Here is a 27,839-nt window from a genome sequence, read left to right as displayed (position 1 = left end):
TATTGGGCCTTAAGTCGTTTATGCAGGTGCTAAGTGTACTCACTTAATATTTTTCAGTTATCAGTTAACGAGAAACTCCATAGGGCGACTAAGAATTTGGTTACCAATGCTTTTAGCCGCGCGGGATTAGCCGAGTGGTCTCAGGCGTTGCAGTCATGGACTGTGCGGCTGGTCCCGGCGGAGGTTCGTGTCCTCCCTCGGGCATGGATGTGTGTGTTTGTCCTTAGGATAATTTAGGTTAAGTAGTGTGTCAGCTTGGGGACTGATGACCTTTGCAGTTAAGTTCAAATGGTTCAAATGGCTCTGAGCACTATGGGACTTAACATCTGTGGTCATCAGTCCCCTAGAACTTAGATCTACTTAAACCTAACTAACCTAAGGACATCACACACATCCATACCCGAGGCAGGATTCGAACCCGCGACCGTAGCGGTCACGCGGTTCCAGACTGAAGCGCCTAGAACCGCACGGCTACATCGGCCGGCTGCAGTTAAGTCTCATAAGATTTCACACACACACACACACACACACACAAACACACACACACAAATCCTTTGTACTTGAGTAATTTGATAATTTCATTTTTTCCCTCGACCGTGGGGCGACATTTTTTAAATACATCTTATTCCCATGTATTTCAAGGGCTTACACTTTATTTTATGATCCAAATAGTTTTCCATCCCCCAACCACCTGCTACCACCTCATACCTGTCTCATAGTTAACGGTGACACAGACTAGTTTTCATAAAACTGGGGTTTCACAAGTTTCTGGCTACTAGACCTTACCCCAGGGCCCTTGATTGAATTCTACATTTCTCTGCTCTATCTTTAAGTGAGGCTATACGATTTTGTTGAATGTCATCCACCCCTGAGATGAGACTATTAAGCCCACTCCACTCCAAACGAGAAGTCATGCGGGAACTGCGTTTCACCGCTACTTTCTCTCATCACCATATAACACAACCGTGATACCACACTTCGTATTCATGCCTTACAATCATTATATTCAGCTGACATTCTGAAAGACACAACTCTCGTATACCAGGTGGAAAGGTGTCAGTATTTCCAGAGGAAGACAACCCTTATCGACTAGGCAGCGGGACAAACTATGGGCAATAACGTGTAAATATTACGCTAAATTACGGATAGGAATAGCACACAACTTTTTCTTCCTTTGTACTAAACACTACCTGTCCGTCTAAAAAGTCTCGAGGCTGCTATAATTTAAAAAACAGGGAAACATTAAGATGGTGGTTTTAAAGCTTCAAGTGTTCTACACACTCCACACTCCTGCACCCCCACGCCCACGCCAACCCCCACGCACGCATGCACACGCACACACTTGCGGACAACGTACAGAATGTCCTTAGAACGATTTGTTGGGATAATATGCAACTGGCACTTTACATTGGCTTGAATGTGAAGGCGCCGACCCTTCATGTGATCTACTGCAATTCGTCGTTATGTGGTGGTTTGTTTTGATTACAGCAAGGCACGTCGCCAGTGATGATGTTTTTCCAGAAAAAATTATCCGCTTTTTGCATTGTACACATTTTTCTCTTCTTCAGAACATTCTGAACAACATTTTGAGCACTGCCCCATTGCGATTTCTGCCACAGCCTCGCTGATGACACACTACAGTCACACGTCCGCTACTTAATACTATCAACTCATTGCCTAGCCGAATGCACATCTCCTGTTTACAGTTGTTAGTTCAAAATGTCATCGTCGTTACCGCGCTGACGTCACTTCTGCGCCCAGGAATAAAATCAGTCTCGGAAATTTTCTGGACAGACAGTGTAAGAAATTTAACCTTAAGGCTTTGCTAGTCTGATCGAACACTTGTTATGGTTTACCCTCCCAGAATCACAGGAAAGTCATATTCGTACTCAGTATACCACGCTACGAGTCGAGTTTCAAGCAAAAATTCCACAAAGAGCGGTTATCGGCGACTGTAATCATTTCGAGGTACAATGTTTCGTTTCTGTAGACCTCGTAAAATGCTTCGGAGATTCATTTGTGACGCTATGGTTTTGTTCACGGATTATCTATAAGAGCACTGAAACAAATAGAGTAAAAGCTAAATTTAACGGTAGCCCTACAAAGTCATCGCTGTAACAGAACATTAGTAAGTCCCTAAATATGACTAAAAAATTTAAATTAAAGCTTCATTTCCGTATTTTTCTTCCAATATTCATACATGATCCGTCAAAATTATGCAACTCGTCATTTGCAGAAGGCCTAAATATTACAGAATTCGAATCAGGTACTTTCCAACATAAGTAACTTAAAAGTAGGTACCCTCGGCGAAGCGAAGCAACTTACGTCAGCAAAGGCAACTCTTCTGGTCCAGACCATAAACCTGTTAGATCCCTATCAGACTATTTTGATGTAACAGCCCCATATTTAGCACTTATATACAGCTACCCTCTACGCCAAAGATCTGCACCTAAGGACAGTAAAGTGGTACAGATCACACAGACATACAAGAAAGCAAATAGAAGTAGTACCATAATCAGTGTAATCTAATTGCAGCAGAATTCTGGAACACATACTGTGTTCGAACTTTATGGTTGGTTGGTTGATTTAGCGGGAAGGGACCAAACAGCGAGGTAATCGGTCCCATCGGATTTGGGAAGGACGTCGGTGGTGCCCTTTCAAAGAAACCATCACGCCATTTGCCTGAAGCGATTTAGGGAACTCACGGAAAACCTTAAACACGGTGGCTGGACGGGTGTTCGAACCGTCGTCCGCCCGAAAGCGAGTCCAGTGTGCTAACCACTGAGCCATCTCGCTCGGTCAAACGTTATACACAGAAGGAAACCATACACTGGTGTATAGTCAACATGGATTCAAAAAATCTCTTTCTTGTGAATCACAATTGGTTCTCTATTCTCACGAACTAACGAGTTCCGTGAACTGGACATCTCAGATTGATTTCATATTTCTGTATTTCCAGAAAGTCGTTCTTGATAAGCACCTTCTAATCAGATTGCATGCATATGAATTATTGCCGCAGTTGTGCTACCGGATTCGTGATTTCCTTTCAGAGCGGTCACAGAGGATATATTTGGCGTTCCCCAAGGAAATGTTATGGGGCCTCTGCTGTTCCTAATCAATATAAACGATTTAAATGACAATCTGAGCGTCCTATTATATTGTTTGCAGTTGATGCTGTTGTTTAGTATCTAGCAAAATCAGCAGAAGATCAAAAATAAGACCCTGAAAGTGGAAATAGTCTGAAAGTGGTTCAATGAAACTTCTGCCAAGCACGAAAGCGTGAACTGGAGAGTAATTGTGTGGGTGTAGATGTAGATAAAAATGTGAACATATCACTGTTTGTACAATAAGTGTTCTCCTCTTCGACCTATAGCCACTAATTTCATGAACGAGCATGCTACAAGAACGTGTTCTTCAGCAAGAGCGTGCTCTTCGGGCGGCTACACGAAACAATCGCGTGAGTGCTTGTGTGTGCATGTGTTTGTGTTTGTGTGTGTGCGCTCGTGCGAGCGTGTGCTCGACGTTTGTTGGATCAGAGAGAGAGAGAGGAAAGGAAAGGGTTCCCTTTCAGAGGCCTTCCTGCTGCACTTCATACACTCAGTAAATGGAGCCTCGCAGCTGAGTTACGAGTGGAGGTGTTTGCTTGAGTAAAGCTGCTACACATTCGCGGACTATTGCGACTAATCTAGATTTCCGCTCTAGACAGCACGAAGGCAGCTGCGCGTTCCTGCGTTAAATCCAGGCAGAGGGAAGCCACGGGCGACGGCCTTTTGTGTGGCACGGAGCCTGCGGAGATTACGCTAAATTACGGATGCGAATGAGTCCTCTTCACGCACTACTCTTATGCGGTAGAACCATTTGTCTTCATGCCACATTAAATGTCGACAGAAATTACTGGTACCAGGCTACACTAGAAATGCCTACAACTTACAAACTTCATCATCATCACCATTATCATCTTCTTCTTCTTCTTCTGCTTTTTATATTCGTTTATTTAGAGAGCCCATATAAACTTCATTGCTGGCTTGGTGGTTCTTGCCATTCCGTTCTCTCAGTAATGGCTAGATGAGGGTCGTCAGTTTCCTGATAGTTCTGTGTGTCTCCTCACGGTATAACTTACCAGACAAGATGCCAAGTACACTTTCTCACCGAAAACACAGTAGTCAACTTTCAGTTTATGAATCGAAGTGTTATGTTCATTTTACTCCAGTTACTCCTTCTTGTAGGAAGAAAAAGGAAAACGTTTTCTATACTGATAGACGGCATCAGACGAAGGAGATTTAAAAATATTTCTCCGTTTTATCGAAGTCACTGATTCGGGTTCTTCAAAGCCACATTTTATGTGTGAAAATTGGAACTAGAGAACAGAATCATCTGAGATGTGATGTTTCAGAAGGATGCTGAAAATTAAGAGCACATAACAAAGATTCTCCACAAAATCATTGACAAACAGAAGACGTGAAAAGGCTGTCTAAAGGAAGCGACAATGCGACTGGTGTAGAGATAGGTTAATGTTTCTAGTACTGGGGGAATCTGAAGAAGGCAGATGTTTTATACAACAAATAATTGTAAGTATTACTTGGAGGAGGAGATTAGTGTTTAACGTCCCGTCGACAACGACGTCATTAGAGACGGAGCACACAGCTCGGATTTGGAACGGAAGACCAAGGAAATCGGCCGTGCCCTTTCACAGGAACCATCCCAGCATTTGCTGAAGGGAAATAACGGAAAACCTAAATCAGGATGGCCGGATGCGGGTTTGAAACGTCGTCCTCCCGAATGCGAGTCCAGTGTGCTAACCACTGTGCCACCACGCTCGGTAGGTATTACTTGGAGATGAAGAAAATGATAAGCAGGAGCAATCGTGGTAGCCAGCATAAGTCTGCCGCGTCATTTTGAAACAGTCAAAACAGCTAGCAAATCGACCTTCGGCTGTCTTTGAAGCAGACTACTCACTTCATTAAAAATTGTCGAAGGTCCATTTTGTAGTTGTTTTGACCGTTTCAAAGTGACGCTGCCAAGTAGCGAGAAGGTTTTTATTCGCAATGTGGTAAACTGTATTTACCACTAACTTGATTTTCCATTTGTCTATTTCTACTATGGAAATGGAAATGAGCGTTTGTCGTCATTGGCCGGGAGGCCCCTTGCGGGGCAGGTCCGGCCGCCTTGGTGCAGCTCTTATTACACTCGACGCCACATTGGGCGACCTGCGCGCCGGATGGGGATGAAATGATGATGAAGGTAGCACAACACTCAGTCCCTGAGCGGAGAAAATCCCCGACCCAGCCGGGAATCGATCCCGGGCCCGTACGACGGCAGTCCGTCACGCTGACCACTCAGCTATCGGGGCATCCCTACTATAATGTGTATATTATTTATATATTGCTCTGAGTATTTCACGGAGGTTCTTCAGATGGTTCAAATTGTTCTGAGGACTAAGGGACTTAACATCTGAGGTCATCAGTCCCCTACAACTTATAGCTACTTAAACCTAACTAACCTAAGGACATCACACACATCCATGCCCGAGGCAGGGTTCGAACCTGCGTTCGTAGCGGTCGCGCGGTTCCAGATTGTAGCGCCTAGAACCGCTCGGCTACACCGGTCGCCAGGAGGTTCTTCAACGGGACATTACCTTAATCCCTCTTGTGATCCATGGTCTTTTAATGACTGTTCAGCGTCGTTTCTCATTATCTAATGCACAAAGCTATTTTCAAATAGTGATACGAATTTACCATGGAATAGATTAAATTTTATGTTAGCATTTGCTTTATTATAAATTACATTCCGTGTCATCTCTTATTACCTATTCTTATAAACATTTGTCCCAGAATCATTAATTATTATAAATCCATCCTGTAAGGCATTACGTTATTTATCCTAATTGTGCGTCATGATCAGAGACAGAATTTGTTAAGGGGTGGACAATTATTTTCTTACTTTGACCTTCATCAAAGGAAACATCAATTACAGACCTACTCTCTTTATCCACTTCAGATGGAAAGTTAATTACTGAGGCCAAATTGTAGGATCCAAATAAGATTTCCACATCATTTTTCCTCTCAGAATCCTTTATGAAATCTACATTGAAGTCACCACAGACTATTAATTGCGTGCTGCTGTCTGACATATAGCACAGTAAGGAATCCAGATTCCTCATAAATGGTTCAAAATTTCCCAGTAAGAATCTATATACAGTTGCAATTAAAAGTGAACTTGTAGGTGCGTACCACTACAAAATTTACTTGTCTCAATGTTTCTGAACTTGTGGTCTGTCTTAATATATGTAACAACATCTCTTATTCCTATGTTATTTTTGCATTAGTAAATTGCAATAATGTACTGTTTTATACGTAATTATCTAACCCTGTGGTTATGTCGTGCTCAGACAGGTGAGGATGTCTATATTTTGAGAGCTCTCAAAATTTTCCAAATAGATAAGAAGCTATTCTACCTAATTACTAAATCTTCTAATACTGTGATGAAATGAGGTAACCTTACTTTCCTGTACGTTATTAAGCGTTTTGTAGGGTGCTTCTGTTACTTTCACTTGTTTCAAAACAGGATGCCTGAATCATGAACCTAACCTAGAAAAGCGTCCACTCCGACACGAGTAACCACAGGAATTCTGCTGTGTGTGATGGTGGCCCTTGGTATATTATCTGCAAGAGGCTCTGCTAACCTATCTTTCCTTCTCTTATTCAGGTGTAGGCCATATCTAGTATATTCCCAGATCCCAACTGTAGCAACTGGCACTGCACACCCATGAGATTTTGTTTCAGTTAGCAGCAGTCCGCTCAACTCAGTGTTCACATGGCTTACAGTGGTGTTGATGGCACAGAAAGACCTGCACAAGACACACAGTTGTGTTTGTAGCTGCTACTCCTACTTCATCCAAGTCATCCCTGAAGCCGTAATTACTGTTCTTAGCCAGGCTGTTCTCTTCTCCACCAACTATAATAACCTGATCCTCTTTGCCACAACATTTGCACAAGCTCGCAATGTCCTCTGTAATGTGGCTAATACTTGTGACCTGATACCCTGCCCCTAATTTGTCCTGTACCATCTGGCCTAAACCCCTCCCATGGCTACTACCTAGCAGCAAGGCACTTTTCTTCCTTCTCTCTTTCGGTACCGACCTACATAGAGTTTCTTTGCCAGAATTCTGCTCCATGCTACTGTGACCTACAGTTGGATGAGGCTCTTCCCGTCCTACTTCAGGTAACAAGTCAAATTTATTCCTCACTGTTAGCTCAAATTTAGGTGAAGTTGAAGACTTGTTGTCCTTCGGCCCATTCCTTGTTAACTTTACCCAGTTCCCAACCTCTTATTCGCCCTTCAACCTACGAAGTTCAAATTTGGAGTGATCTGATTCAGCCTGAATGGCACAAATCTTTGCCTCCTGCTCAGCGATTCTCATGTATTTAAAGCCTGCAGTTCCATGGAAGAGCCTCTCTGAGTTCCCCATCCAGATCCATATTACAGTCACCCCAATGAACTTGCAACACACAGTCTACGTATACCACTCCCGCTTTAACTGTGCTACGGCATGCACATTCATCACGCATTGCAACACAGATCACACGCATAAAAATTTAATTAAATCACTTAACACACTTTACACTACACGAATTTTCGTTACTTATGAGCAGAAAAAATTAGGCCAACAGGTTAGCGCTTCAGGTTTACAATAAAACGTAAAAAGTTATTTATTTCCGTCTACAACAAGAACTTAGCTCTCTATCAACTACAGTAGTCGTGAATTTATTGTAATCACAACAGAATGTAACTTTATTGTACGCAAACTGCACCTAAACAACCGATTACTGGGGCACGGTTCTAAATCAAACAAATGAGGATTTACGCTACTTTCAGGCAGATGAACTTAACATTGAATGGGCTGCTCAGATTAAATTATTGGAAAGAAAAACTTAACAATTAACCTCGATTCTCTAAGTTAATTGCGGGCCGCGGTGGTCTAGCGGTTCTGGCGCTGCAGTCCGGAACCGCGGGACTGCTACGGTCGCAGGTTCGAATCCTGCCTCGGGCATGGGTGTGTGTGATGTCCCTAGGTTAGTTCGGTTTAAGTAGTTCTAAGTTCTAGGGGACTTATGACCTAAGATGTTGAGTCACATAGTGCTCAGAGCCATTTGAACCATTTTTTCTAAGTTAATTGTGCCAAAAAAAAAAACATACTATCACACCCCGACCTTATGAATTTCTCGCGTTTTCTGGATTTTTACGTGAGGGAAGATGGTACCTTCAACAGTAGGCTTAAGAACGCACTAATATACGTTTTTATTATATAATTTTCACTAAACTAATTTATTGAAATCTAAATAACTTACCTTTGCACCTTTGCATCTTTGCGAGAGCACGAAATCCCAAATGTCTTGCACAGCGCAGGCCTGCGTGGAAGACATCGAAAATGGTCATAGAAGGATCGCCTTCTTTGTATTATCGCGAAGCAAGAAAGAGAGTACCAGTCTTTAAAACAAAGGCGCCTTTCTTTGCTGCAGGATCTTCTCGAGAATTTTTATTCATCAACCTTCTCCTCATAGTGTGAAAATATTTTTTTGGCGCTCACCTACATCTACATCTACGTGATTACTTTGCTATTCAGAATAAAGTGCCTGGCAGAGAGTTCAATGAATCACCTTCAAGCTGTCTCTCTACTGTTCCACTCTCGAACGGCGCGCGGGAAAAACGAGCACTTAAATTTTTCTGTGCGAGCCCTGATTTCTCCTATTTTATCGTGATGATAATTTCTCCCTGTGTAGGTGGTGGCAACAGAATGTTTTCGCAATCGGAGAAGAAAACTGCTGATTGAAATTTCATGAGAAGATCCCGTCGCAATGAAAAACGTCTTTGTTTTAATGATTGCCACTCCAATTCACGTATCATGTGTGTGACACTACCTCCCCTATTTCCCGATAATACAAAACGAGCTGCCCTTCTTTGTAGTTTTTCAATGTCATCCGTCAGTCCCACCTGATGCGGACCCCACACCGCACAGCAATACTACAGAATAGGGCGGACAATCTTGGTGTAAGCAGTCTCTTTAGTAGACCTTTTGCACCTTCTAAGTGTTCTGCCAATGAATCGCAGTCTTTGGTTTGCTCTAACCACAACATTACCTATGTGTTCGTTCTAATTTAGGTTATTTGTAATTGTAATCCCTAAGTATTTAGTTGAATTTACAGCCTTCAGATTTGTGTGACGTATCGCGTAATCGAAATTTAGCTGATTTCTTTTAGTACTCATGTGAATAACTTCGCTCTTTTCCTTATTCAGGGTCAATTGTCATTTTTTGCACCATACAGATATCTTATCTAAATCATTTTGCAAGTAGTTTTGATCATCTGCTGATTTTACAAGACGGTAAATGACAGCATCATCTGGAAACAGTCTCAGACGAATACTCAGGTTGTCGCCTATGTCGTTAATATAGATAAGGAACAATAGAGGGCCTATAACACTTCCTTGGGGAACGCTGGATATTACTTCTGTTTTAGTCGATGACTTTCCGTCTATTACTACGAACTGTGACCTTTCTGACAGGAAAGCACCAGCAGCAGCGAGTACTGTTTGTATAAAGCGTTTATTTTGCATTTTGTTTACGACCTTCCACTAAGGAAGGGATTCTATTTGTGTTTATCTGCTCTGCATAGTAACTAACAGTTCTTGATAAAACTTTACGTAGTTTTCGTGTTAGATTTCTTAGTGTTTTCTTGATCGTTTAGAACAGAAAGCGCCCTAAAACCGTCTTTTGTTTGTTTCGCGGCCGTTAGCCACTAGTCACTTGAATCAGCAGTTGTCTTGTGACAGCCAGAGCGAGAGCACCAGCAGCAGCGAGTACTGTTTGTATAAAGCGTTTATTTTGCATTTTGTTTACGACCTTCCACTAAGGAAGGGATTCTATTTGTGTTTATCTGCTCTGCATAGTAACTAACAGTTCTTGATAAAACTTTACGTAGTTTTCGTGTTAGATTTCTTAGTGTTTTCTTGATCGTTTAGAACAGAAAGCGCCCTAAAACCGTCTTTGTTTGTTTCGCGGCCGTTAGCCACTAGTCACTTGAATCAGCAGTTGTCTTGTGACAGCCAGAGCGAGAGCACCAGCAGCAGCAAGTACTGTTTGTATAAAGCGTTTTTGTACTTATTTGCTGCGCTTAGCTTTTAAATAGTTTTTCTGGGAAAACCTAGCGTAGTTTTCGCGTCTCGTATTTCAGTGAGTGTTTCTTGATTATCAGAGTAGCTCATCAGAAGATTATCTTGGGAATTTGTCACCGTATAGGGTAGGGTAAACATAGTCATGTGTAGGGACTGTGGTTGTTGTGAGCGGACGCAAGGAGAATTGGCCACTCTTCGGGGGCAGGTGGAGGCTTTGTCTGTTAGGCTCATCGAGCTCGAGGCGCAGGCGTCGGCTCATAGTGGCGTTGGGGCAACTGTGGTGAGACCTATGCCTACTTCGGTGGCCTTGGAATCACATGGAACCCCTGATGTCGCTGCGTCTTCCGGCAGTGAGCATCTTACCGGTCAGCCATCACTCCAGGGTGAATGGCGGACAGTGGTGGGCTCGCGCGTGCCTGGCCGAAAGGCGAAGGTGGGATCTGGCCGCGTGGCAGCTGCCTTACCCCTTTCCAACAGGTACGGGGTGCTTCCTAGTGGTGATGACATCGTTTCCGAGCCACCACAGGATGCCTCGCCTGTTGGGCCAGTGGCCGATTCTCCGGCAAGGTCCCGACAGTCACAGAGGGCGGGCCTATTAGTTATAGGGAGCTCCAACGTTAGGCGGGTTATGGAGCCCCTCAGGAAAATAGCGGGTAGGTCGGGGAAGAATGCCAGTGTGCACTCGGTGTGCTTGCCGGGGGGTCTCGTCCGTAATGTGGAGGAGGCCCTTCCGGCAGCTATTGAACGCACTGGGTGTGACCGGCTGCAGATAGTAGCACATATCGGAACGAATGACGCCTGCCGCTTGGGTTCTGAGGCCATCCTTGGTTCCTTCCGGCGGCTGGCTGATTTGGTGAAGACAACCAGCATCGCACGCGGAGTGCAAGCTGAGCTTAATATCTGCAGCATAGTGCCCAGAGTCGATCACGGTCCTCTGGTTTGGAGCCGTGTGGAGGGTCTAAACCAGAGGCTCAGACGACTCTGCGACTATAATGGTTGCAAATTCATCGACCTCCGTTATTGGGTGGAGAACTGTAGGGCCCCCCTAGACAGGTCAGGCGTGCACTACACACCGGAAGCAGCTACTAGGGTAGCAGAGTACGTGTGGCGTGCACACGGGGGTTTTTTAGGTTAGAGGGACCCCCCCTTGGGCGAAACGATAAAATACCTGACGGCTTACCAGAGAGGACATTATCATCGTTGATAAAGAACGTCCGTCCTCAGAGACCAAAAACAGGAAAAGTTAACGTAATATTGGTAAACTGCAGGAGTATCCAGGGCAAGGTTCCTGAATTAGTATCTCTTATTGAAGGAAATAGTGCGCATATAGTATTAGGAACGGAAAGTTGGTTAAAACCGGAAGTGAACAGTAACGAAATCCTAGACACAGAATGGAATATATACCGCAAGGATAGGATAAACGCCAATGGTGGAGGAGTATTTATAGCAGTAAAGAATTCAATAATATCCAGTGAAGTTAATAGCGAATGCGAATGTGAAATAATCTGGGTTAAGCTAAGTATCAAAGGTGGGTCAGATATGATAGTCGGATGCTTCTATAGACCACCTGCATCAGCAACCGTAGTAGTTGAGCGCCTCAGAGAGAACCTGCAGAACGTCGTGAAGAAGTTTCGTGATCATACTATTGTAATAGGGGGAGACTTCAATCTACCAGGTATAGAATGGGATAGTCACACAATCAGAACTGGAGCCAGGGACAGAGACTCTTGTGACATTATCCTGACTGCCTTGTCCGAGAATTACTTCGAGCAGATAGTTAGAGAACCAAAGCTAACGTTTTAGACCTCATAGCAACAAATAGACCGGAACTTTTCGACTCCGTGAATGTAGAAGAGGGTATCAGTGATCATAAGTCAGTGGTTGCATCAATGACTACAAGTGTAATAAGAAATGCCAAGAAAGGAAGGAAAATATATTTGCTTAACAAGAGTGATAGGGCACAAATCGCAGAATATCTGAGTGACCACCATCAAACGTTCATTTCTGAGGAAGAGGATGTGGAACAAAAATGGAAAAAATTCAGAAACATCGTCCAGTACGCCTTAGATAAGTTCGTACCGACTAAGGTCCAAAGCGAGGGGAAAGATCCACCGTGGTATAACAATCATGTACGAAAGGTACTACGGAAACAAAGAAAGCTTCATCATAGGTTTAAGAGTAGTCGAATCATAGCTGATAAGGAAAAGCTGAACGAAGCGAAAAAGAGCGTAAAGAGAGCAATGAGAGAAGCATTCAACGAATTCGAACATAAAACATTGGCAAACAATCTAAACAAGAACCCTAAAAAGTTTTGGTCATATGTAAAATCGGTAAGCGGATCTAAATCCCCTATTCAGTCACTCGTTGACCACGATGGCACCGAAACAGAGGACGACCGAAGAAAGGCAGAAATACTGAATTCAGTGTTCCGAAACTGTTTCACTGCGGAAAATCGTAACACGGTCCCTGACTTCAGCCGTCGCACGGACGCCAAAATGGAAAATATTGAAATAAACGATATCGGAATTGAAAAACAACTGCTATCACTTAGTAGCGGAAAAGCATCCGGACCAGACGAGATACCCTTAAGATTCTACAGTGATTATGCTAAAGAACTTGCCCCCTTTCTATCAGCAATTTATCGTAGATCGCTGGAAGAACGTAAAGTACCTAGCGACTGGAAGAAAGCGCAGGTCGTTCCCATTTTCAAGAAGGGTCATAAATCAGATGCGAATAATTATAGGCCTATTTCGCTTACGTCAATCTGTTGTAGAATAATGGAACATGTTTTGTGTTCTCGTATTATGACGTTCTTAGATAATACAAATCTCCTTCATCATAACCAACATGGATTCCGCAAACAGAGATCATGTGAAACTCAGCTCGCCCTATTTGCCCAAGAAATTCACAGTGCCGTAGACACTGGCGAGCAGATTGATGCCGTATTCCTGGACTTCAGGAAGGCATTTGATACGGTTCCGCACTTACATTTAGTGAAAAAAATACGAGCTTACGGAATATCGGACCAGGTTTGTGATTGGATTCAGGATTTCCTAGAAGAAAGAACACAACATGTCATTCTTAACGGTTCAAAATCTGCAGATGTAGAGGTAATTTCGGGAGTACCGCAAGGAAGCGTGATAGGACCTTTATTGTTTACAATATACATAAATGACTTAGTTGACAACATCGGTAGCTCCGTGAGGCTATTTGCAGATGACACGGTTGTCTACAAGAAAGTAGCAACATCAGAAGACTCGTACGTACTCCAGGAAGACCTGCAGAGGGTTAATGCATGGTGCGACAGCTGGCAGCTTTCCCTAAACGTAGATAAATGTAATATAATGCGCATACATAGGGGCAGAAATCCATTCCAGTACGATTATGCCATAGGTGGTAAATCATTGGAAGCGGTAACGACCGTAAAATACTTAGGAGTTACTATCCGGAGCGATCTGAAGTGGAATGATCACATAAAACAAATAGTGGGAAAAGCAGGCGCCAGGTTGAGATTCATAGGAAGAATTCTAAGAAAATGTGACTCATCGACGAAAGAAGTAGCTTACAAAACGCTTGTTCGTCCGATTCTTGAGTATTGCTCATCAGTATGGGACCCTTACCAGGATGGATTAATAGAAGAGATAGACATGATCCAGCGAAAAGCAGCGCGATTCGTCATGGGGACATTTAGTCAGCGCGAGAGCGTTACGGAGATGCTGAACAAGCTCCAGTGGCGGACACTTCAAGAAAGGCGTTACGCAATACGGAGAGGTTTATTATCGAAATTACGAGAGAGCACATTCCGGGAAGAGATGGGCAACATATTACTACCGCCCACATATATCTCGCGTAATGATCACAACGAAAAGATCCGAGAAATTAGAGCAAATACGGAGACTTACAAGCAGTCGTTCTTCCCACGCACAATTCGTGAATGGAGCAGGGAAGAGGGGATCAGATAGTGGTACAATGAGTACCCTCCGCCACACACCGTAAGGTGGCTCGCGGAGTATAGATGTAGATGTAGATGTAGAAATCACGAATCCAGTCGCACAACTGAGGCGATACTCCGTAGGCACTCAGTTTGTTTAGAAGACGCTTGTGAGGAACGGTGTCGAAAGCCTTCTGGATATCGAAAAATATCGAATCAATTTGACATCCCCTGTCGATAACAGTTATTACTTGATGAGTATAAAGAGCTAGTTGCGTTTCACAACAACGATATTTTCTCAATCCGTAATGACTGTGTGTCAATAAATCGTTTTCTTTGAGGTATCCATAATGTTCGAATACCATATGTGTTCCAAAACCCTACTGGAAATCGACGTTAGTGATATAGGCATGTAATTCAGCGAATTACTCCTACTTTCCTTTTTGGGTATTGGTGTGACTTGAGCAATTTTCCAGTCTTTAGCTACGGGTCTTTCTGTGAGCGAGTGGTTGTATATACACTACTGACCATTAAAATCGCTACACCACGAAGAAATGTAGATGATAAACGGGTATTCATTGGACAAATATATTATACTACAACTGACATGTGATTACATTTTCACGTACTTTGGGTCCATGGATCCTGAGAAATCAGTACCCAGACCAACCACACTGGCCGTAATAAAGGCCTTGATACGCCTGGGCATTGAGTCAAACACAACTTGGATGACGTGTAAAGGTACAGCTGCCCATGCAGCTTCAACACGACACCACAGTTCATAAAGAGTAGTGACTGGCGTATTGCGACGAGTCAGTTGCTCGGCTACCATTGACCAGACGTTTTCAATTGGTGAGAGAGCTGGTGAATGTGCTGGCCAGGGCAGCAGTCGAACATTTTCTGTATCCGGAAAGGCCCTTACAGGACCTGCAACATGCAGTCGTGCAATATCTGCTGAAATAGAGCCACGGGTAGTAACGTATCTGAAAAGTAACGTCCACTGTTCAAAGTGCCGTCAATGAGAACAAGAGGTGACCGAGACATGCAACCAATGGCACCCCATGCCATCACGTCGGGTGATACGCCAGTATGCCGATGACGAATACACGCTTCCAATTTGAGTTCACCGCGATGTCGCCAAACACGGATGCAACCATCATGACGCTGTAAACAGAAGCAGGATTCATCCGAAAAAATGACGTTTTGTCATTCGTGCACCCAGGTTCGTCGTTGAGTACACCATCGCAGGCGCTCCTGTCTGTCATGCAGCGTCAAGGGTAACCGCAGTCATGGTCTCCGAGCTGATAGTCCATGCTGCTGCAAACGTCGTCGAACTGTCCGTGCAGATGGTTGTTGTCTTGCAAACGTCCCCATCTGTTGACTCAGGGATCGAGACGTGGCTGCACGATCCGTTACAGCCATGCGGATAAGAAGCCTGTCATCTCGACTGCTAGTGATACGAGGCTGTTGGGATCCAACACGGCGTTACGTATTACCCTCCTGAGACCACTGATTCCATAATCTGCTAACAGTCATAGGATCTCGACCAACGCGAGCAGCAATGTCGCGATACGGTAAACCGCAATCGCGATGGGCTACAATCCGACCTTTATCAAAGTCTGAAACGTGGTGGTACGCATTTCTCCTCCTTACACGAGGCATCACAACAACGTCTCACCAGGCAACGCCGGTCAACTGCTGCTTGTGTACGAGAAATCGGTTGGAAACTTTCCTCATGTCAGCACGTTGTAGGTGTGCCACCGGCGCCAACCTTGTGTGAATGCTCTGAAAAGCTGGTGATTTACATATCACAGCATTTTCTTCCTGTCGGTTAAATTTCGCGTCTGTAGCAAGTCATCTTCGTGGGTGTAGCAAGTTTAATGACCAGTAGTGTAATTTCTAAATATGGAGCTATTTTATCAGCACAGTCTGAGAGGAAGCTGACTGGTATACAATGTGGACCGGAGGCCTTGCCTTTATTAAGTGAAGGAAGGAATGATCATCATCTAATAATAGAAACCGGAGCTCGCACCGAAAGATTAAGTGTTTGTTTCTCCTGCGAGCTGTTCGAGAGTGGACGGTAGAGAAATGGCTTGAAGATGGTTCTATGAACCCTCTAACGGGCACTTAATTGCAAATTGCAGAGTAATAATGTATATGTATATGAAACTGTTGTAAATGAAGCAATGCTCCCTGTTTCCAATTTGTAAGTGACTGGAACTGCCTACACCTACCAATAAGAGAATGCAACACATTATCCTACTGTCCACTAAATCAGCCTATGTTGCTGTTAAGAGCTTAGAGAGGGAGTGCATGGAGAGAGAGAGAGAGAGAGAGAGAGAGAGAGAGAGAGAGAGAGAAGGGGGCGGTGCGTACTTTGCGGTGGCTGACGCCGGCCCCGGCTGCCTTGCTGTTGCAGCGTCCTTCTACGGGGCGAGCTACATCGCGGTGCCGCTGCAGGACGCTCGCAGCACCACCGAGCTGGAGATGCGCTTCCGCACGCGGCGCGCCGACGCCATGCTCTTCCTGGCCGCCGGCCGCATCGACTACTGCCTCGTCATCCTCGAGACCGGCAGACTCAAGGTACGGTACGCCGCAGCAGCCGCCGCCTTGCACTGCTTCAGGACTCCAAGCCGCCCTCCTCCTGGTTCCAGAGTACCGAGAATTGCACAAACGCAAACAGATTCAGTTAAGGGGACCACACCCTGCCTATCTAAACCATGTTAATTTAGGCAAGTATTTGATCCATTTCTGAAAAAAAACTATTTGATGCAGGACTTTAATATTTTATTGCATGTTACATTATGTTAATAGAGTCAACTGTACTAAAGTCTAGCCGCGCGGAGTTAGCCGAGCTGTCTCAGGCGCTACAGTCATGGACTGTGCGGCTGGTCCCGGCGGAGGTTCGAGTCCTCCCTCGGGCATGGGTGTGTGTGTTTGTCCTTAGAATAATTTAGGTTAACTAGTGTATAAGCTTAGGGACTGATGGCCTCAGCAGTTAAGTCCCATAAGAATTCACAGAAACACTAAAATCTACTTATTCATTTTATAGTTTTTAAGAAATACTTTTTAAAATTTATTAACAAAAATATTACGTTTTTTCTGTAGAAAATATATTTTTGGACTTCCTAATGGGGGAATATTAATTAATCTAGTACCAGAGGTGGCATTTTATGTTATGCAGTGTCTCTGAAAATTTCATTCATTTATCAATGATAGTTTCTAATATCTGCTGGAAATTAACATTAAAGGAAAAACTTTTGAAATTTGTTACTTACAGTTAATTAAAATTGTCCTGCTGCATATGATGGCCCTTCTTTGGCCTCTAGCAGGTCGTCCAGCTTCTTCTTCACATTTCTGGATGTTTGTCTAGCTTTCTTGGCCATATTAGATGCAGACCTGTCTGCATCGGCTATCCTCATTTTATCGCGATGTTGCAGCCTAGTGATCATATTTTCACCAGGATTAATTCCCAGGTTTTTTTGTACCCAACACTTTCCAATATTACCACAATTCAATGTAATAACAGCATCATGCACTCCTAGTTTCATTGTATGCATGCCTACAGATACAGTTTTAGGAAGACTGTTCCAAATTATGCTGTCGAAATATTCATTTGGGTTCTGTGTCCGCCCACGCATACATTTCCTTACAAGGTCGTCAGGATGAGCCATGTCTCTGAAAATAGGCTTAATTGCTGTAATAACAGCAGCAGGAAGAGAATGCTGGTGAGAATAAGATTCTTCACTTGCCTGAGCCCTTTTGTATTTGCAGCACGAATTTTCTCCTGATGGACACAATTCATGACATGGCTTATCATCAGTAGATGACTTATGGAAGAATATGGCCCAGACATCTCTCTTCATTGCCTCCAGATTTTCTTTATTTCTCCCAATTGCCTGCCCGTAGTATACCAACAAGTTTTCTGTAACATCTACTCGCAATCTCACTTGAACAAAACTGAACGCATGTTTGAAAACGTGTTGTTTACAAACAGCAGACACAAAATGATACCGACCGTTGCATTCCAAGGTTGGCCAACACACTCTGGAGTAAAAAAAATCTCTAAGGGGCAATGTAGGGGATATAAAGATCTAAAATATATGCCGGAAAGTGAGCGTCGCACATAAACACACGTGGTAGGAAAAGGGTCTTGAAATGCTAAAAAAAATTTTTTTTCAGCAAAACTTTTGAGAGTACTTAAATAAAACATCAATCTATCGAAATACGATGAAAACGGAAAATCGAATTTTTTCGACGTGAACCACGGTGTGGTCCCCTTAAGATACTTTGTCTGTGAGATTTGTGATCATCAGTGCTGATTGTTCGACTGTTTATTTATTGGTTGCTTGTTGGTAATTACTGAATGTGAAGGTAACTGCTTGTCGTGCAGTGACACATTCTAGCCTGCAGCTCAGTGCCAATATACATGAGGATATTTTACAGGGTAATTCGTGAAAGGTGACTCAACGCTACCAACTTCCTGTAGTTTCCATAAAAATGGAATATTGTGAGGACGGTCGGATGCTCAGAACTTCCAGGAAAGTAAATAACTCCTGCGAATCGATGCACAGGTCCATGACTAAAGTTCCAGTTTTAAAACGCTCAAAATTTGAACAGAATATTATTGTCGCGGAGTGAAGCGTCGAAAGGGAGAATAAAACGAAAATTTGATCAATAAATGGCGCTCTAAGCATCATAATGTTCACATCAAAAGACGTGCGACATACGGCTGTCCCTCAGTCTGCGTCCGAGATGCCCGAAATCACTGTCTCCATGAACGACCTCGCAATTCTCGCAAAGCTCTTTTACAAGTACATCGGCTGTGCACCAGTAGCCATGCAGAAGTTATGGACACTAAAGGGTATGAAAAAAAGCGTCAGTTCGATGTCTGCTAAGGGTCTGGAGAAAATGATTACAAAATTCGAAAAGACAGGTTCTTTCGAAGTTCATTGTGGCAGAGGAAGGAAAGATGTTAATCTGATATCTGTCACAGATGTAGCCACAGTATTGGAGGAGGGATTTACAAACGCACATTGCATAAAATTCTACAAAACACACAGCATTGCTATCCATAAAATCACCCACGTCAGGAGTTGCTTCCTGCTCACGTGTACAGCAAACCAAACGTTCGCTGTGGAACTTCTTCCTCTCATAGAGGTGGAAAATGAAAGACCATGCAGTATTCTGTGAACAGACGAGTCTCACCATCTTCTCCAACGACATGCCAATATGCAGAATGTGACCAACAGAAAATCCGCACGCACGCCAACTGGTACCGCGTCAGTGTCCAAGGGTGCCGCGCGGAGTGGCCGCGTGGTTTGAGGCGCCATGTCACGGACTGCGCGGCCCCTTTCGCCGGAGGTTCGAGTCCTCCCTCGGGCATATGTGTGGGTGTTGTTCTTAGCGTATGTTAGTTTAAGTAGTGAGTAAGTCTAGGGACCGATGACCTAAGCAGTTTGGTCCCTTAGGAATTCACACACATTTGCACTTTTTTTTTTTTTCTTCAAGGGCGACTGTAAGCTGCTGATTGACAGCATCGCTTATCGTAGGTTCGTATTTTTTCTAGAAGATGAGCCCCGCGGAACCTGTTTCCTGTACAGCCACTGGTAAAAGCTATGAGATTCTTCTGCGCACGAAAGTCGTTCCAACCCTTCAAAGCAATGGGTGTGTAGGTAGGACCATTTTTACGCAAGATGACGCCCCTTCGCACATTGCACTGCCAGTGAAATAGCTGCTGCACAGGCGTTTCGCGAACGTCGGCCGTCATTTTGCTACAGCATGACCGTCCAGAGCATTTGATGTCAATCCTTGTGACTTCTAGCTGTCGTGTTATCTGAAAGATGTTATGTTCAGTGCTCCAATCACAAAAGTAGCTGAAATAAAGGCACGCATTCTGCAGTGCATTCTGAACGTGGCCCCCGGGACACTCCGATTTGTTTTGGAATATACTCTTTCTCCATTTCAGCTTGTGGCAGATAAAAGTAGTAAAATGTAGACTTTCACGGCCGGAAATATCATGTCCATTATAATTATCTGGGCTGTTATGCCGTGGTCGTTTGATGAATTCTGTGTCGATTCCCAACGTTTCGTCTCCGACTGCGGGAGACATCTTCAAGAGGGTCCGTAGCTCAATGGAAGGTCCAACACACCCACTGGCTCGCTACTGACTGCCGCTAAATACCGTATCCGTGCGCTCCCACGCCGCGGCGTGACGTCGCGTGTTTTGAAAACGTCAGTGCAATTGGCCGCTGTCCGGCGCCGTCGATCGCCGTTGCCATCGCCCAGTAGTGGGCGGGTGGTACACATCTTCTTTAACACCGGCATCCATATGCCGTTTAATTTCACACCCTCCTCCTTACGGTTGAAATTGTGCCGTTAAGACCGATACTAACAAGGGAATGGTCAGACTTGTCATGTCGAAACCTGTGTTGCTTTTTTTACCACTGAGAGTTAACATTGCAAGAAGTCTGTATGCAGAATTTTAGCTGCTGACATGACCTGGAAGTCTGTAAACAATTTCAGGAAGTAAGACATTATTGTCGCATGGTTTCCACGCTTATAACTGCCTCTTGTACAACCCTGACCTCTCTCGCTACGTTATACCAACGCCATCTAGGGACAAGGTGGCGTTAGCTACGCGCCGCTTTCTTGCCACAGCGGTGAGAGAGCTGATTCCCCCAGTGAAAGTGATCGTATGATAATTAAACATTCGTTGACAAATATGGCTGATATGTTATCTACGACATTCTTTCCAAATAGCTATGAAATAGACACAAATAAATATACTGTTTAGAACACGTCCAAATTTTATTTCTTGTAATTACCGCAAAAATGCGAAACATTGATACAATGTTCAAAACATAGGTTTTTTGTGCACCAAGAACATACAAGCAAAGACGACATATGACAGCCCTGTGAATCACAGACGTTGTTAGATGTCCGTAGACAAAACTGGGCTGGTGTTAGGAATGAATCAGGCCTAATATCAGCATATTTCGAGGAGTGCCACGCATATTTAATCAAATTCTGAAATCGTGGGGAGGAAAATTGATAATGTACTACTGATTGCAGCTTGAGAATATTGTCACGGTGATAGACAGGAAATTGCAGTGATCAGCACACAATAATTTTCTCTGTTAGTTTTCTGTAAAATGCCTTCCACTGGCGGAAAAATTCTCTGTCTAAAGGTTGAATTACGTTGGTCGTGCCTGGTGGAATCTGAAGCATCTCTACTTCTTTGTCAGGGTGGGCTCGAAATACAGCTTTTAATGAATCAGACCTTTTATGACCTGACCACGAATCTGGAAGGAGAAGAGATTTCTTCCCGCAGAACGGAAGAAAAGCATGACGCATGAAAAGTGTAACGTTTTCGTTTCCCATTTTTCAACACTTCGATGCGTCTACTACAAGACTGTTTGCGTAGAACATTGTTCTTTTGACACGTGGTCCAAAACGTCCAGTTGGTTCTTTTAGGCAGCAATGAACCATCCAGACTAATTATGGGCATTATAGTGTATGAATGGGTGAGTGCAGTCGTGGACTGTGCAATCGCCTCAATATGTTTTTCTCCTTTCAATGGCAGTGTTCTCTTCACACGCATTTCTTTTTAAAACCTGACTGATCTGCATTGTACACGTACGATTCACTCAACCTAGCGATCTTATTTTTTGCATTCGTAAGAAAAGCTTCTATCATTTCGATTTGTGTCACTTCATTTTCCGACCTGTTTCTCGATACAATTTTTGTTATTTTTCTTGCCACAACTTTATGTGATCTTTTGAAGCGACTAATCCAACTTTGAGAAGCTGTAAATTCTTTAGTGCCTATCGCGTTGGCAATCTCTAACGCAAAGTTGTATTGCTCACACCAAATGACTGTTGTCTGGCATCGGTAAATAACTCACAAAGTCGCGCATTTATCTCCGTCGCAATCTCCAGTCGACTATTAACGTCGTCGAGCGACTTGTTTTTTCCATCTATACAATTCACGTTCAGAACGGACAAAGCGATACTTATTTTGAACAGTGCTGACACGTGGGCGTTTCTTACCACTTTCGTTCAACCAATACGTCACCGCTCTTTCTTTGTCTGATAAGGTAATTGTAGTTGCTGGTGTTACTGTCGGAGTGCGTGGCACTATCACTCGAAGAGTCTTCATGAGTGCAACTTTCGTCTGTGTCTTCGCCGTCTGTAGAGTCACAGTCTGCAATATCGAGTGTTCCAGTTGATTCTAGTCACATGTCTGCGCCATTTACATGCTCGTCTAGAAGTTTAACAACCATGTCGCACAACACATAGTCTTCACGCGTGTTTTCTGTTGATTGCTTCATTTGGCGTCTGTGGTGTATCTCCATGGCAAGCAGCAATACATTTACAGGGTTCGCCATCACCTGTGAGGGGAGATTGAATGTTCACCGTAAAGCAGCTTGCGGAGTGTAGATGAACATGTACAGAACATCTTTCATATCTCTAACCAGTTTCAGGACGGTATGTTTCGAAATACGTACCAGAAATTAAAAGGATGTGCATGCCACAGAAACGAATATTCGTTTCCCCTTTCCATCAAAACCTTGCAGCGATATTCCTCTTTAGTGAACGCCGCGATAAGACGGAGGCACTTCCCGACCATGCGCACAACGCTCGCGACTCGCCATTTCCAGGGGTGGCCAGCCGTCACTGCAAGCGCCAAGCAGGAAACACAGCCATGTTCGTGATTTTTTTTAGGTGACTTCAAGTTCATGTCAGCAGCTACAATTTTGCATACCGACCTTTTGCACAGTTAAATAACAGTGCTAAAAAAATCAATACATGTTTCGGCATGACAAGTCTGACCATTCCCTTCTAAGTGCCATTGGTTCGCCCACCTACTCGTTAGCCAAGTTTTTGACTATGCAGCTAAAATCACATGTGGGTCGTTCGGACTCTTATATAAAGAATTCGACACATTTCATCAGCAGATTGAATGGCTTAGTGGTCCAGCCGGAGGACATATTGGTTAGCTTCGATGTGGTATCGCTGTTTACCATGGTTCCACTTAATGATGTAATGGAACAGCAGGATCGAATTTTTCCTGCCGATATTTCAGAACTGTTTAACTGTTGTTTGACGACCACATACTTCAAGTGGAATGAACAGTTTTATGAGCAAACGGATGGCGTGGCTATGGGAAGCCCCCTAAGTCCCGTAATTGCAAACTTCTTTACGGAGAAATTAGAAGAACAGGCCTTAGGTACTGCCAGCAAAAAACCAAATGTAGGGTTCCGATACGTGTATGATACGTTTGTGCTGTGGAGACATGGTAGGGAGGAACTAAGCCGGTTCCACGAACATCTGAACAGTATGAACACGAGAATTCAGTTTACAATGGAGGAGGAGGTAGACGCAAGTTGCATATCCTCGATGTGCTTGTTTTTAGAAACGAAAATGGTAGTCTGGGCCACTCATTATACCGCAAACCCACGCACACGGACCGTTATTTGCACCGGGATTCGAACCACCACCCACAACAGAAGCGGGGTGTTATCAAGACGTTAGCGGACAGAGCTAGAAATATTTGTGAACCTGAGTTGCTCGACGCTGAGATGGAACATCTCCACAATGCACTAATGAAGAACGGATATTCGTCCGCCGAAATAAAACGTGCGTTGAGGCAGCCACGCAGAAGTCATACTGACGTACAGGCTACTGCAAAATCTAAGGTTTTCCTGCCGTTTGTTAAAAATGTAACAGAAAGAATAGGGAGGATCTTGACGAAGCGGAATATTACCATAATTTACAAGCCCACCAGGAAGATACAGGAATACCTTAAGCCTGCCAAGGACGCTCGCAAACCACTGGAAAAAGCTGGAGTGTATAGGATCCCATGCGGTTGTGGTGATGTTTATGTGAGTACCACTAAAAGAACTGTTTCTAAACGTTTGGAAGAGCATAAGGGAAATTGCAGAAGAGGAGAAACGGAACGATCAGCTGTTGCGGAGCATGCTTTCCAGCCAGGGAACCACAATATTCGTTTCAAGGAGACGCAAGTACTAGCGGCCACAATGTGATATTACGAAAGGCTCTACAGGGAGGCAATCGAAATCGCTAAACACCCAAATAATTTCAACCGTAAGGAGGAGGGTGTGAAATTAAACGGCATATGGATGCCGGTGTTAAAGAAGATGCGCACCACCCGCCCACTACTGTGAGATGACAACGGCGATCGACGGCGACGGACAGCGGCCAATTGCACTGACTTTTTCAAAACACGTGACGTCACGCCGCGGCGTGGGAGCGCACGGACACGGAATTTAGCGGCAGTCAGTAGCGAGCCAGTGGGTGTGTCGGACCTTCCATTGAGCTACGGACCCCCTTGAAGATGTCTCCCGCAGTCGGAGACGAAACGTTGGGAATCGACACAGAATTCATCAACCGACCACGGCATAACAGCCCGGATAATTATAATGGACAAGATAAAAGTAGACAAAATATTGAATATGTTGCGCGCCAGCCGTCGTCTAGTCATTTGCAGCCGATCCTATTTACGTTAAGACGCTATGTTATAATAAAATTTTCCTCAGTTTTATTTTTTTTCTGCTGCTCCACTAATATTCTGTTCAAATTTGTTGTCATTCTGAGCACTGGTTCTCTTTCTACAGCGTTTATAAATTGGAACTTTAAATATTAACATCCTGTATTGCACATCCTCCACAAATAACATCCAACAAAGAGTATGAGGAAACTGCACGCACAAGCGAGAATACACTTCAGCTGACTGACCCATTGAACTTCGTATAAGATGACAATATAAATAATCAGTATTTGAAATTAGTTCTCTAAACATCTTATGGAAGTATGGGTCCATTCTGTTTGTTGATCATAAAATTTGACCGTCTCTGTATTATGGTAGTTAGCGCCGCTAGCTTCTGAAATGCAAATACTGGTATCGACTCACCGCTTATATTACTGTAGTTTTAAATTCTGTAACAGGGTGCCGGCCGGAGTGGCCCTGCGGTTCTAGACGCTACAGTCAGGAGCCGGGCGACCGCTACGGTCGCAGGTTCGAATCCTGCCTCGGGCATGGATGTGTGTGACGTCCTTAGGTTAGTTAGGTTTAATTAGTTCTAAGTTCTAGGCGACTGATGAGCTCAGAAGTTAAGTGGCATAGTGCTCAGAGCCATTTGAACCATTTGTAACAGGGTTCTCTATGCCTCAAACGTCAAATGATAAGCTACTTGGATATGTAAACAACGTAAACGATGAACGCAGATCGCCAAATTGAAACCTACAAGCCTGCACCAGCCTCGTACCCGATAACATACATTCACTTACCAGTAAAAAAATAAATAAAAATATGGCATACTTCCTTAGGAAACCACCGGTGTGTTGATTCGATCTCCTAACGGGAAAGCTTGTCTTTCTTCGCGCTCATTGGTATCTTTCCTTTGTGAAGAGTTATGTCAGCTTTTTATATTTATCTTTTCATGTAAGCGATTGTGGTGATTGCATGTTGATTTTTGCGTCCTGCTCGCGTAGATGATAACAATGAGATCGGAGAGTTTTAAAACCTTTATCGGCTCAGAACCCACTACTCTTATGTGGCATAAACGGGGCCGCTAGGGTTAACATCTTCATGAGATCGTACCAATATGAGTCACTGCAAAAGTTTCGCTATTTCTGTATGATGATGTCACAAAAGTGTTATGTTGACTAACGTGCTACCACACGGAAGTACTTAAGCAGCATCTTCTGTAGAGGCAGGTTGAAGCACCCTATTGTTCGTTGTACGAGGGCAGTTCAATAAGTAATGCAACACTTTTTTTTCTGTTTCAGGTGTTGTTTTATTCAGCATTGAAATACACCAGGTTATTCCCCAATCTTTTAGCTACACAACACTATTTTTCAACGTAATCTCCATTCAATGCTACGGCCTTACGCCACCTTGAAATGAGGGCCTGTATGCCTGCACTGTACCATTCCACTGGTCGATGCCGGAGCCAACGTCGTACTGCATCAATAACTTCTTCATCATCCGCGTAGTGCCTCCCACGGATTGCGTCCTTCATTGGGCCAAACATATAGAAATCCGACGGTGCGAGATCGGGGCTGTAGGGTGCATGAGGAAGAACAGTCCACTGAAGTTTAGTGAGCTCCTCTCGGATGCGAAAGACTTGTGTGAGGTCTTGCGTTGTCATGAAGAAGGAAAAGTTCGTTCAGATTTTTGTGCCTACGAACACGCTGAAGTCGTTTCTTCAATTTCTGAAGAGTAGCACAATACACTTCAGAGTTGATCGTTTGACCACGGGGAAGGACATCGAACAGAATAACCCCTTCAGCGTCCCAGAAGACTGTAACCGTGACTTTACCGGCTGAGGGTATGGCTTTAAACTTTTTCTTGGTAGGGGAGTGGGTGTGGCGCCACTCCATTGATTGCCGTTTTGTTTCAGGTTCGAAGTGATGAACCCATGTTTCATCGCCTGTAACAATCTTTGACAAGAAATTGTCACCCTCAGCCACTTGACGAGCGAGCAATTCTGCACAGATGGTTCCCCTTTGCTCTTTATGGTGTTCGGTTAGACAACGAGGGACCCAGCGGGAACAAACCTTTGAATATCCCAACTGGTGAACAATTGTGACAGCACTACCAACAGAGATGTCAAGTTGAGCACCGAGTTGTTTGATGGTGATCCGTCGATCATCTCGAACGAGTGTGTTCGCACGCTCCGCCATTGCAGGAGTCACAGCTGTGCACGGCCGGCCCGCACGCGGGAGATCAGACAGTCTTGCTTGACCTTGCGGCGATGATGACACACGCTTTGCCCAACGACTCACCGTGCTTTTGTCCACTGCCAGATCACCGTAGACATTCTGCAAGCGCCTATGAATATCTGAGATGCCCTGGTTTTCCGCCAAAAGAAACTCGATCACTGCCCGTTGTTTGCAACGCACATCCGTTACAGACGCCATTTTAACAGTTCCGTACAGCGCTGCCACCTGTCGGAAGTCAATGAAACTATACGAGACGAAGCGGGAATGCTTGAAAATATTCCACAAGAAATTTCCGGTTTTTTCAACCAAAATTGTCCGAGAAAAAAAATGTGTTGCATTACTTATTGAACTGCCCTCGTAATAATCACTTGGAGTATGGAAAATCTATCTTGATTTCGTTGTATTTTTTAATTCGTCGTGCATGGCCTGTGTTTGTAGGCTCATCCCCAAAGCAATCTTACGAGCGAAATCAAACTACAAGCGAACAATTTTGGTTAACTTAAAGGACGATTAATACACTGAAATACGAAATATGACCTGGTTACTAGTAATTAGCATTTATCAGTCATTGTTCCGTAGATGCTGTCGATTCTGTCAAAAGCCAAACGTAGTGATCTCGTGAAAAATACTGCAACGCACCTGCAATAAAATTTCGTTCCATCCCTGAGTAGCTGCCATGATCGATATCAGTGGATTCCAAATTCATCTCCCTAACATTATAGTGCATCTTCCTTATAACAGTACGCTGAAATACAGAAAAGGGACGAGATGCTTTGTACCCTGATTTAAAGTAGTTGACTCCTAATGGGAAGGATTGGTTCCGCCAACAATACAGCAATGGGAAACTAACATTGTCGGCTCTCACTACGTTGCCACTTCCAATGGGCAATTGTCCGTGCCAGACCTCAGTTGAAATGTTACTGTAAGTATTCGTATAACGTTTAGTCTCGCGTGCATTTTAATGTGCAATAAAGTAAGCTAAGGACGGG

The 27,839-nt window shown here is 44.0% G+C and overlaps 1 protein-coding gene across 1 annotated transcript in view; it reads left to right on the top strand.

Moving 5' to 3' along the window:
- The first annotated feature begins 16,414 nt into the window (after positions 1-16,414).
- The window catches only part of LOC126188743 (chondroitin sulfate proteoglycan 4), a 589,355-nt gene continuing 577,930 nt past the window's right edge, over positions 16,415-27,839 (top strand). Inside the window, exon 1 of the mRNA XM_049930352.1 lies at positions 16,415-16,684. Within this exon, the coding sequence (XP_049786309.1) occupies positions 16,415-16,684 (270 nt within the window). The remainder of the gene's footprint in view (positions 16,685-27,839) is intronic.

Source organism: Schistocerca cancellata, chromosome 5 (genome assembly GCF_023864275.1).
Source record: "Schistocerca cancellata isolate TAMUIC-IGC-003103 chromosome 5, iqSchCanc2.1, whole genome shotgun sequence".
Classification (NCBI taxonomy): Eukaryota; Metazoa; Arthropoda; class Insecta; order Orthoptera; family Acrididae; genus Schistocerca; species Schistocerca cancellata.
The sequence above is the reverse complement of the archived record's forward strand: the minus strand, read 5'-3'. Positions and strand labels throughout refer to the sequence as shown.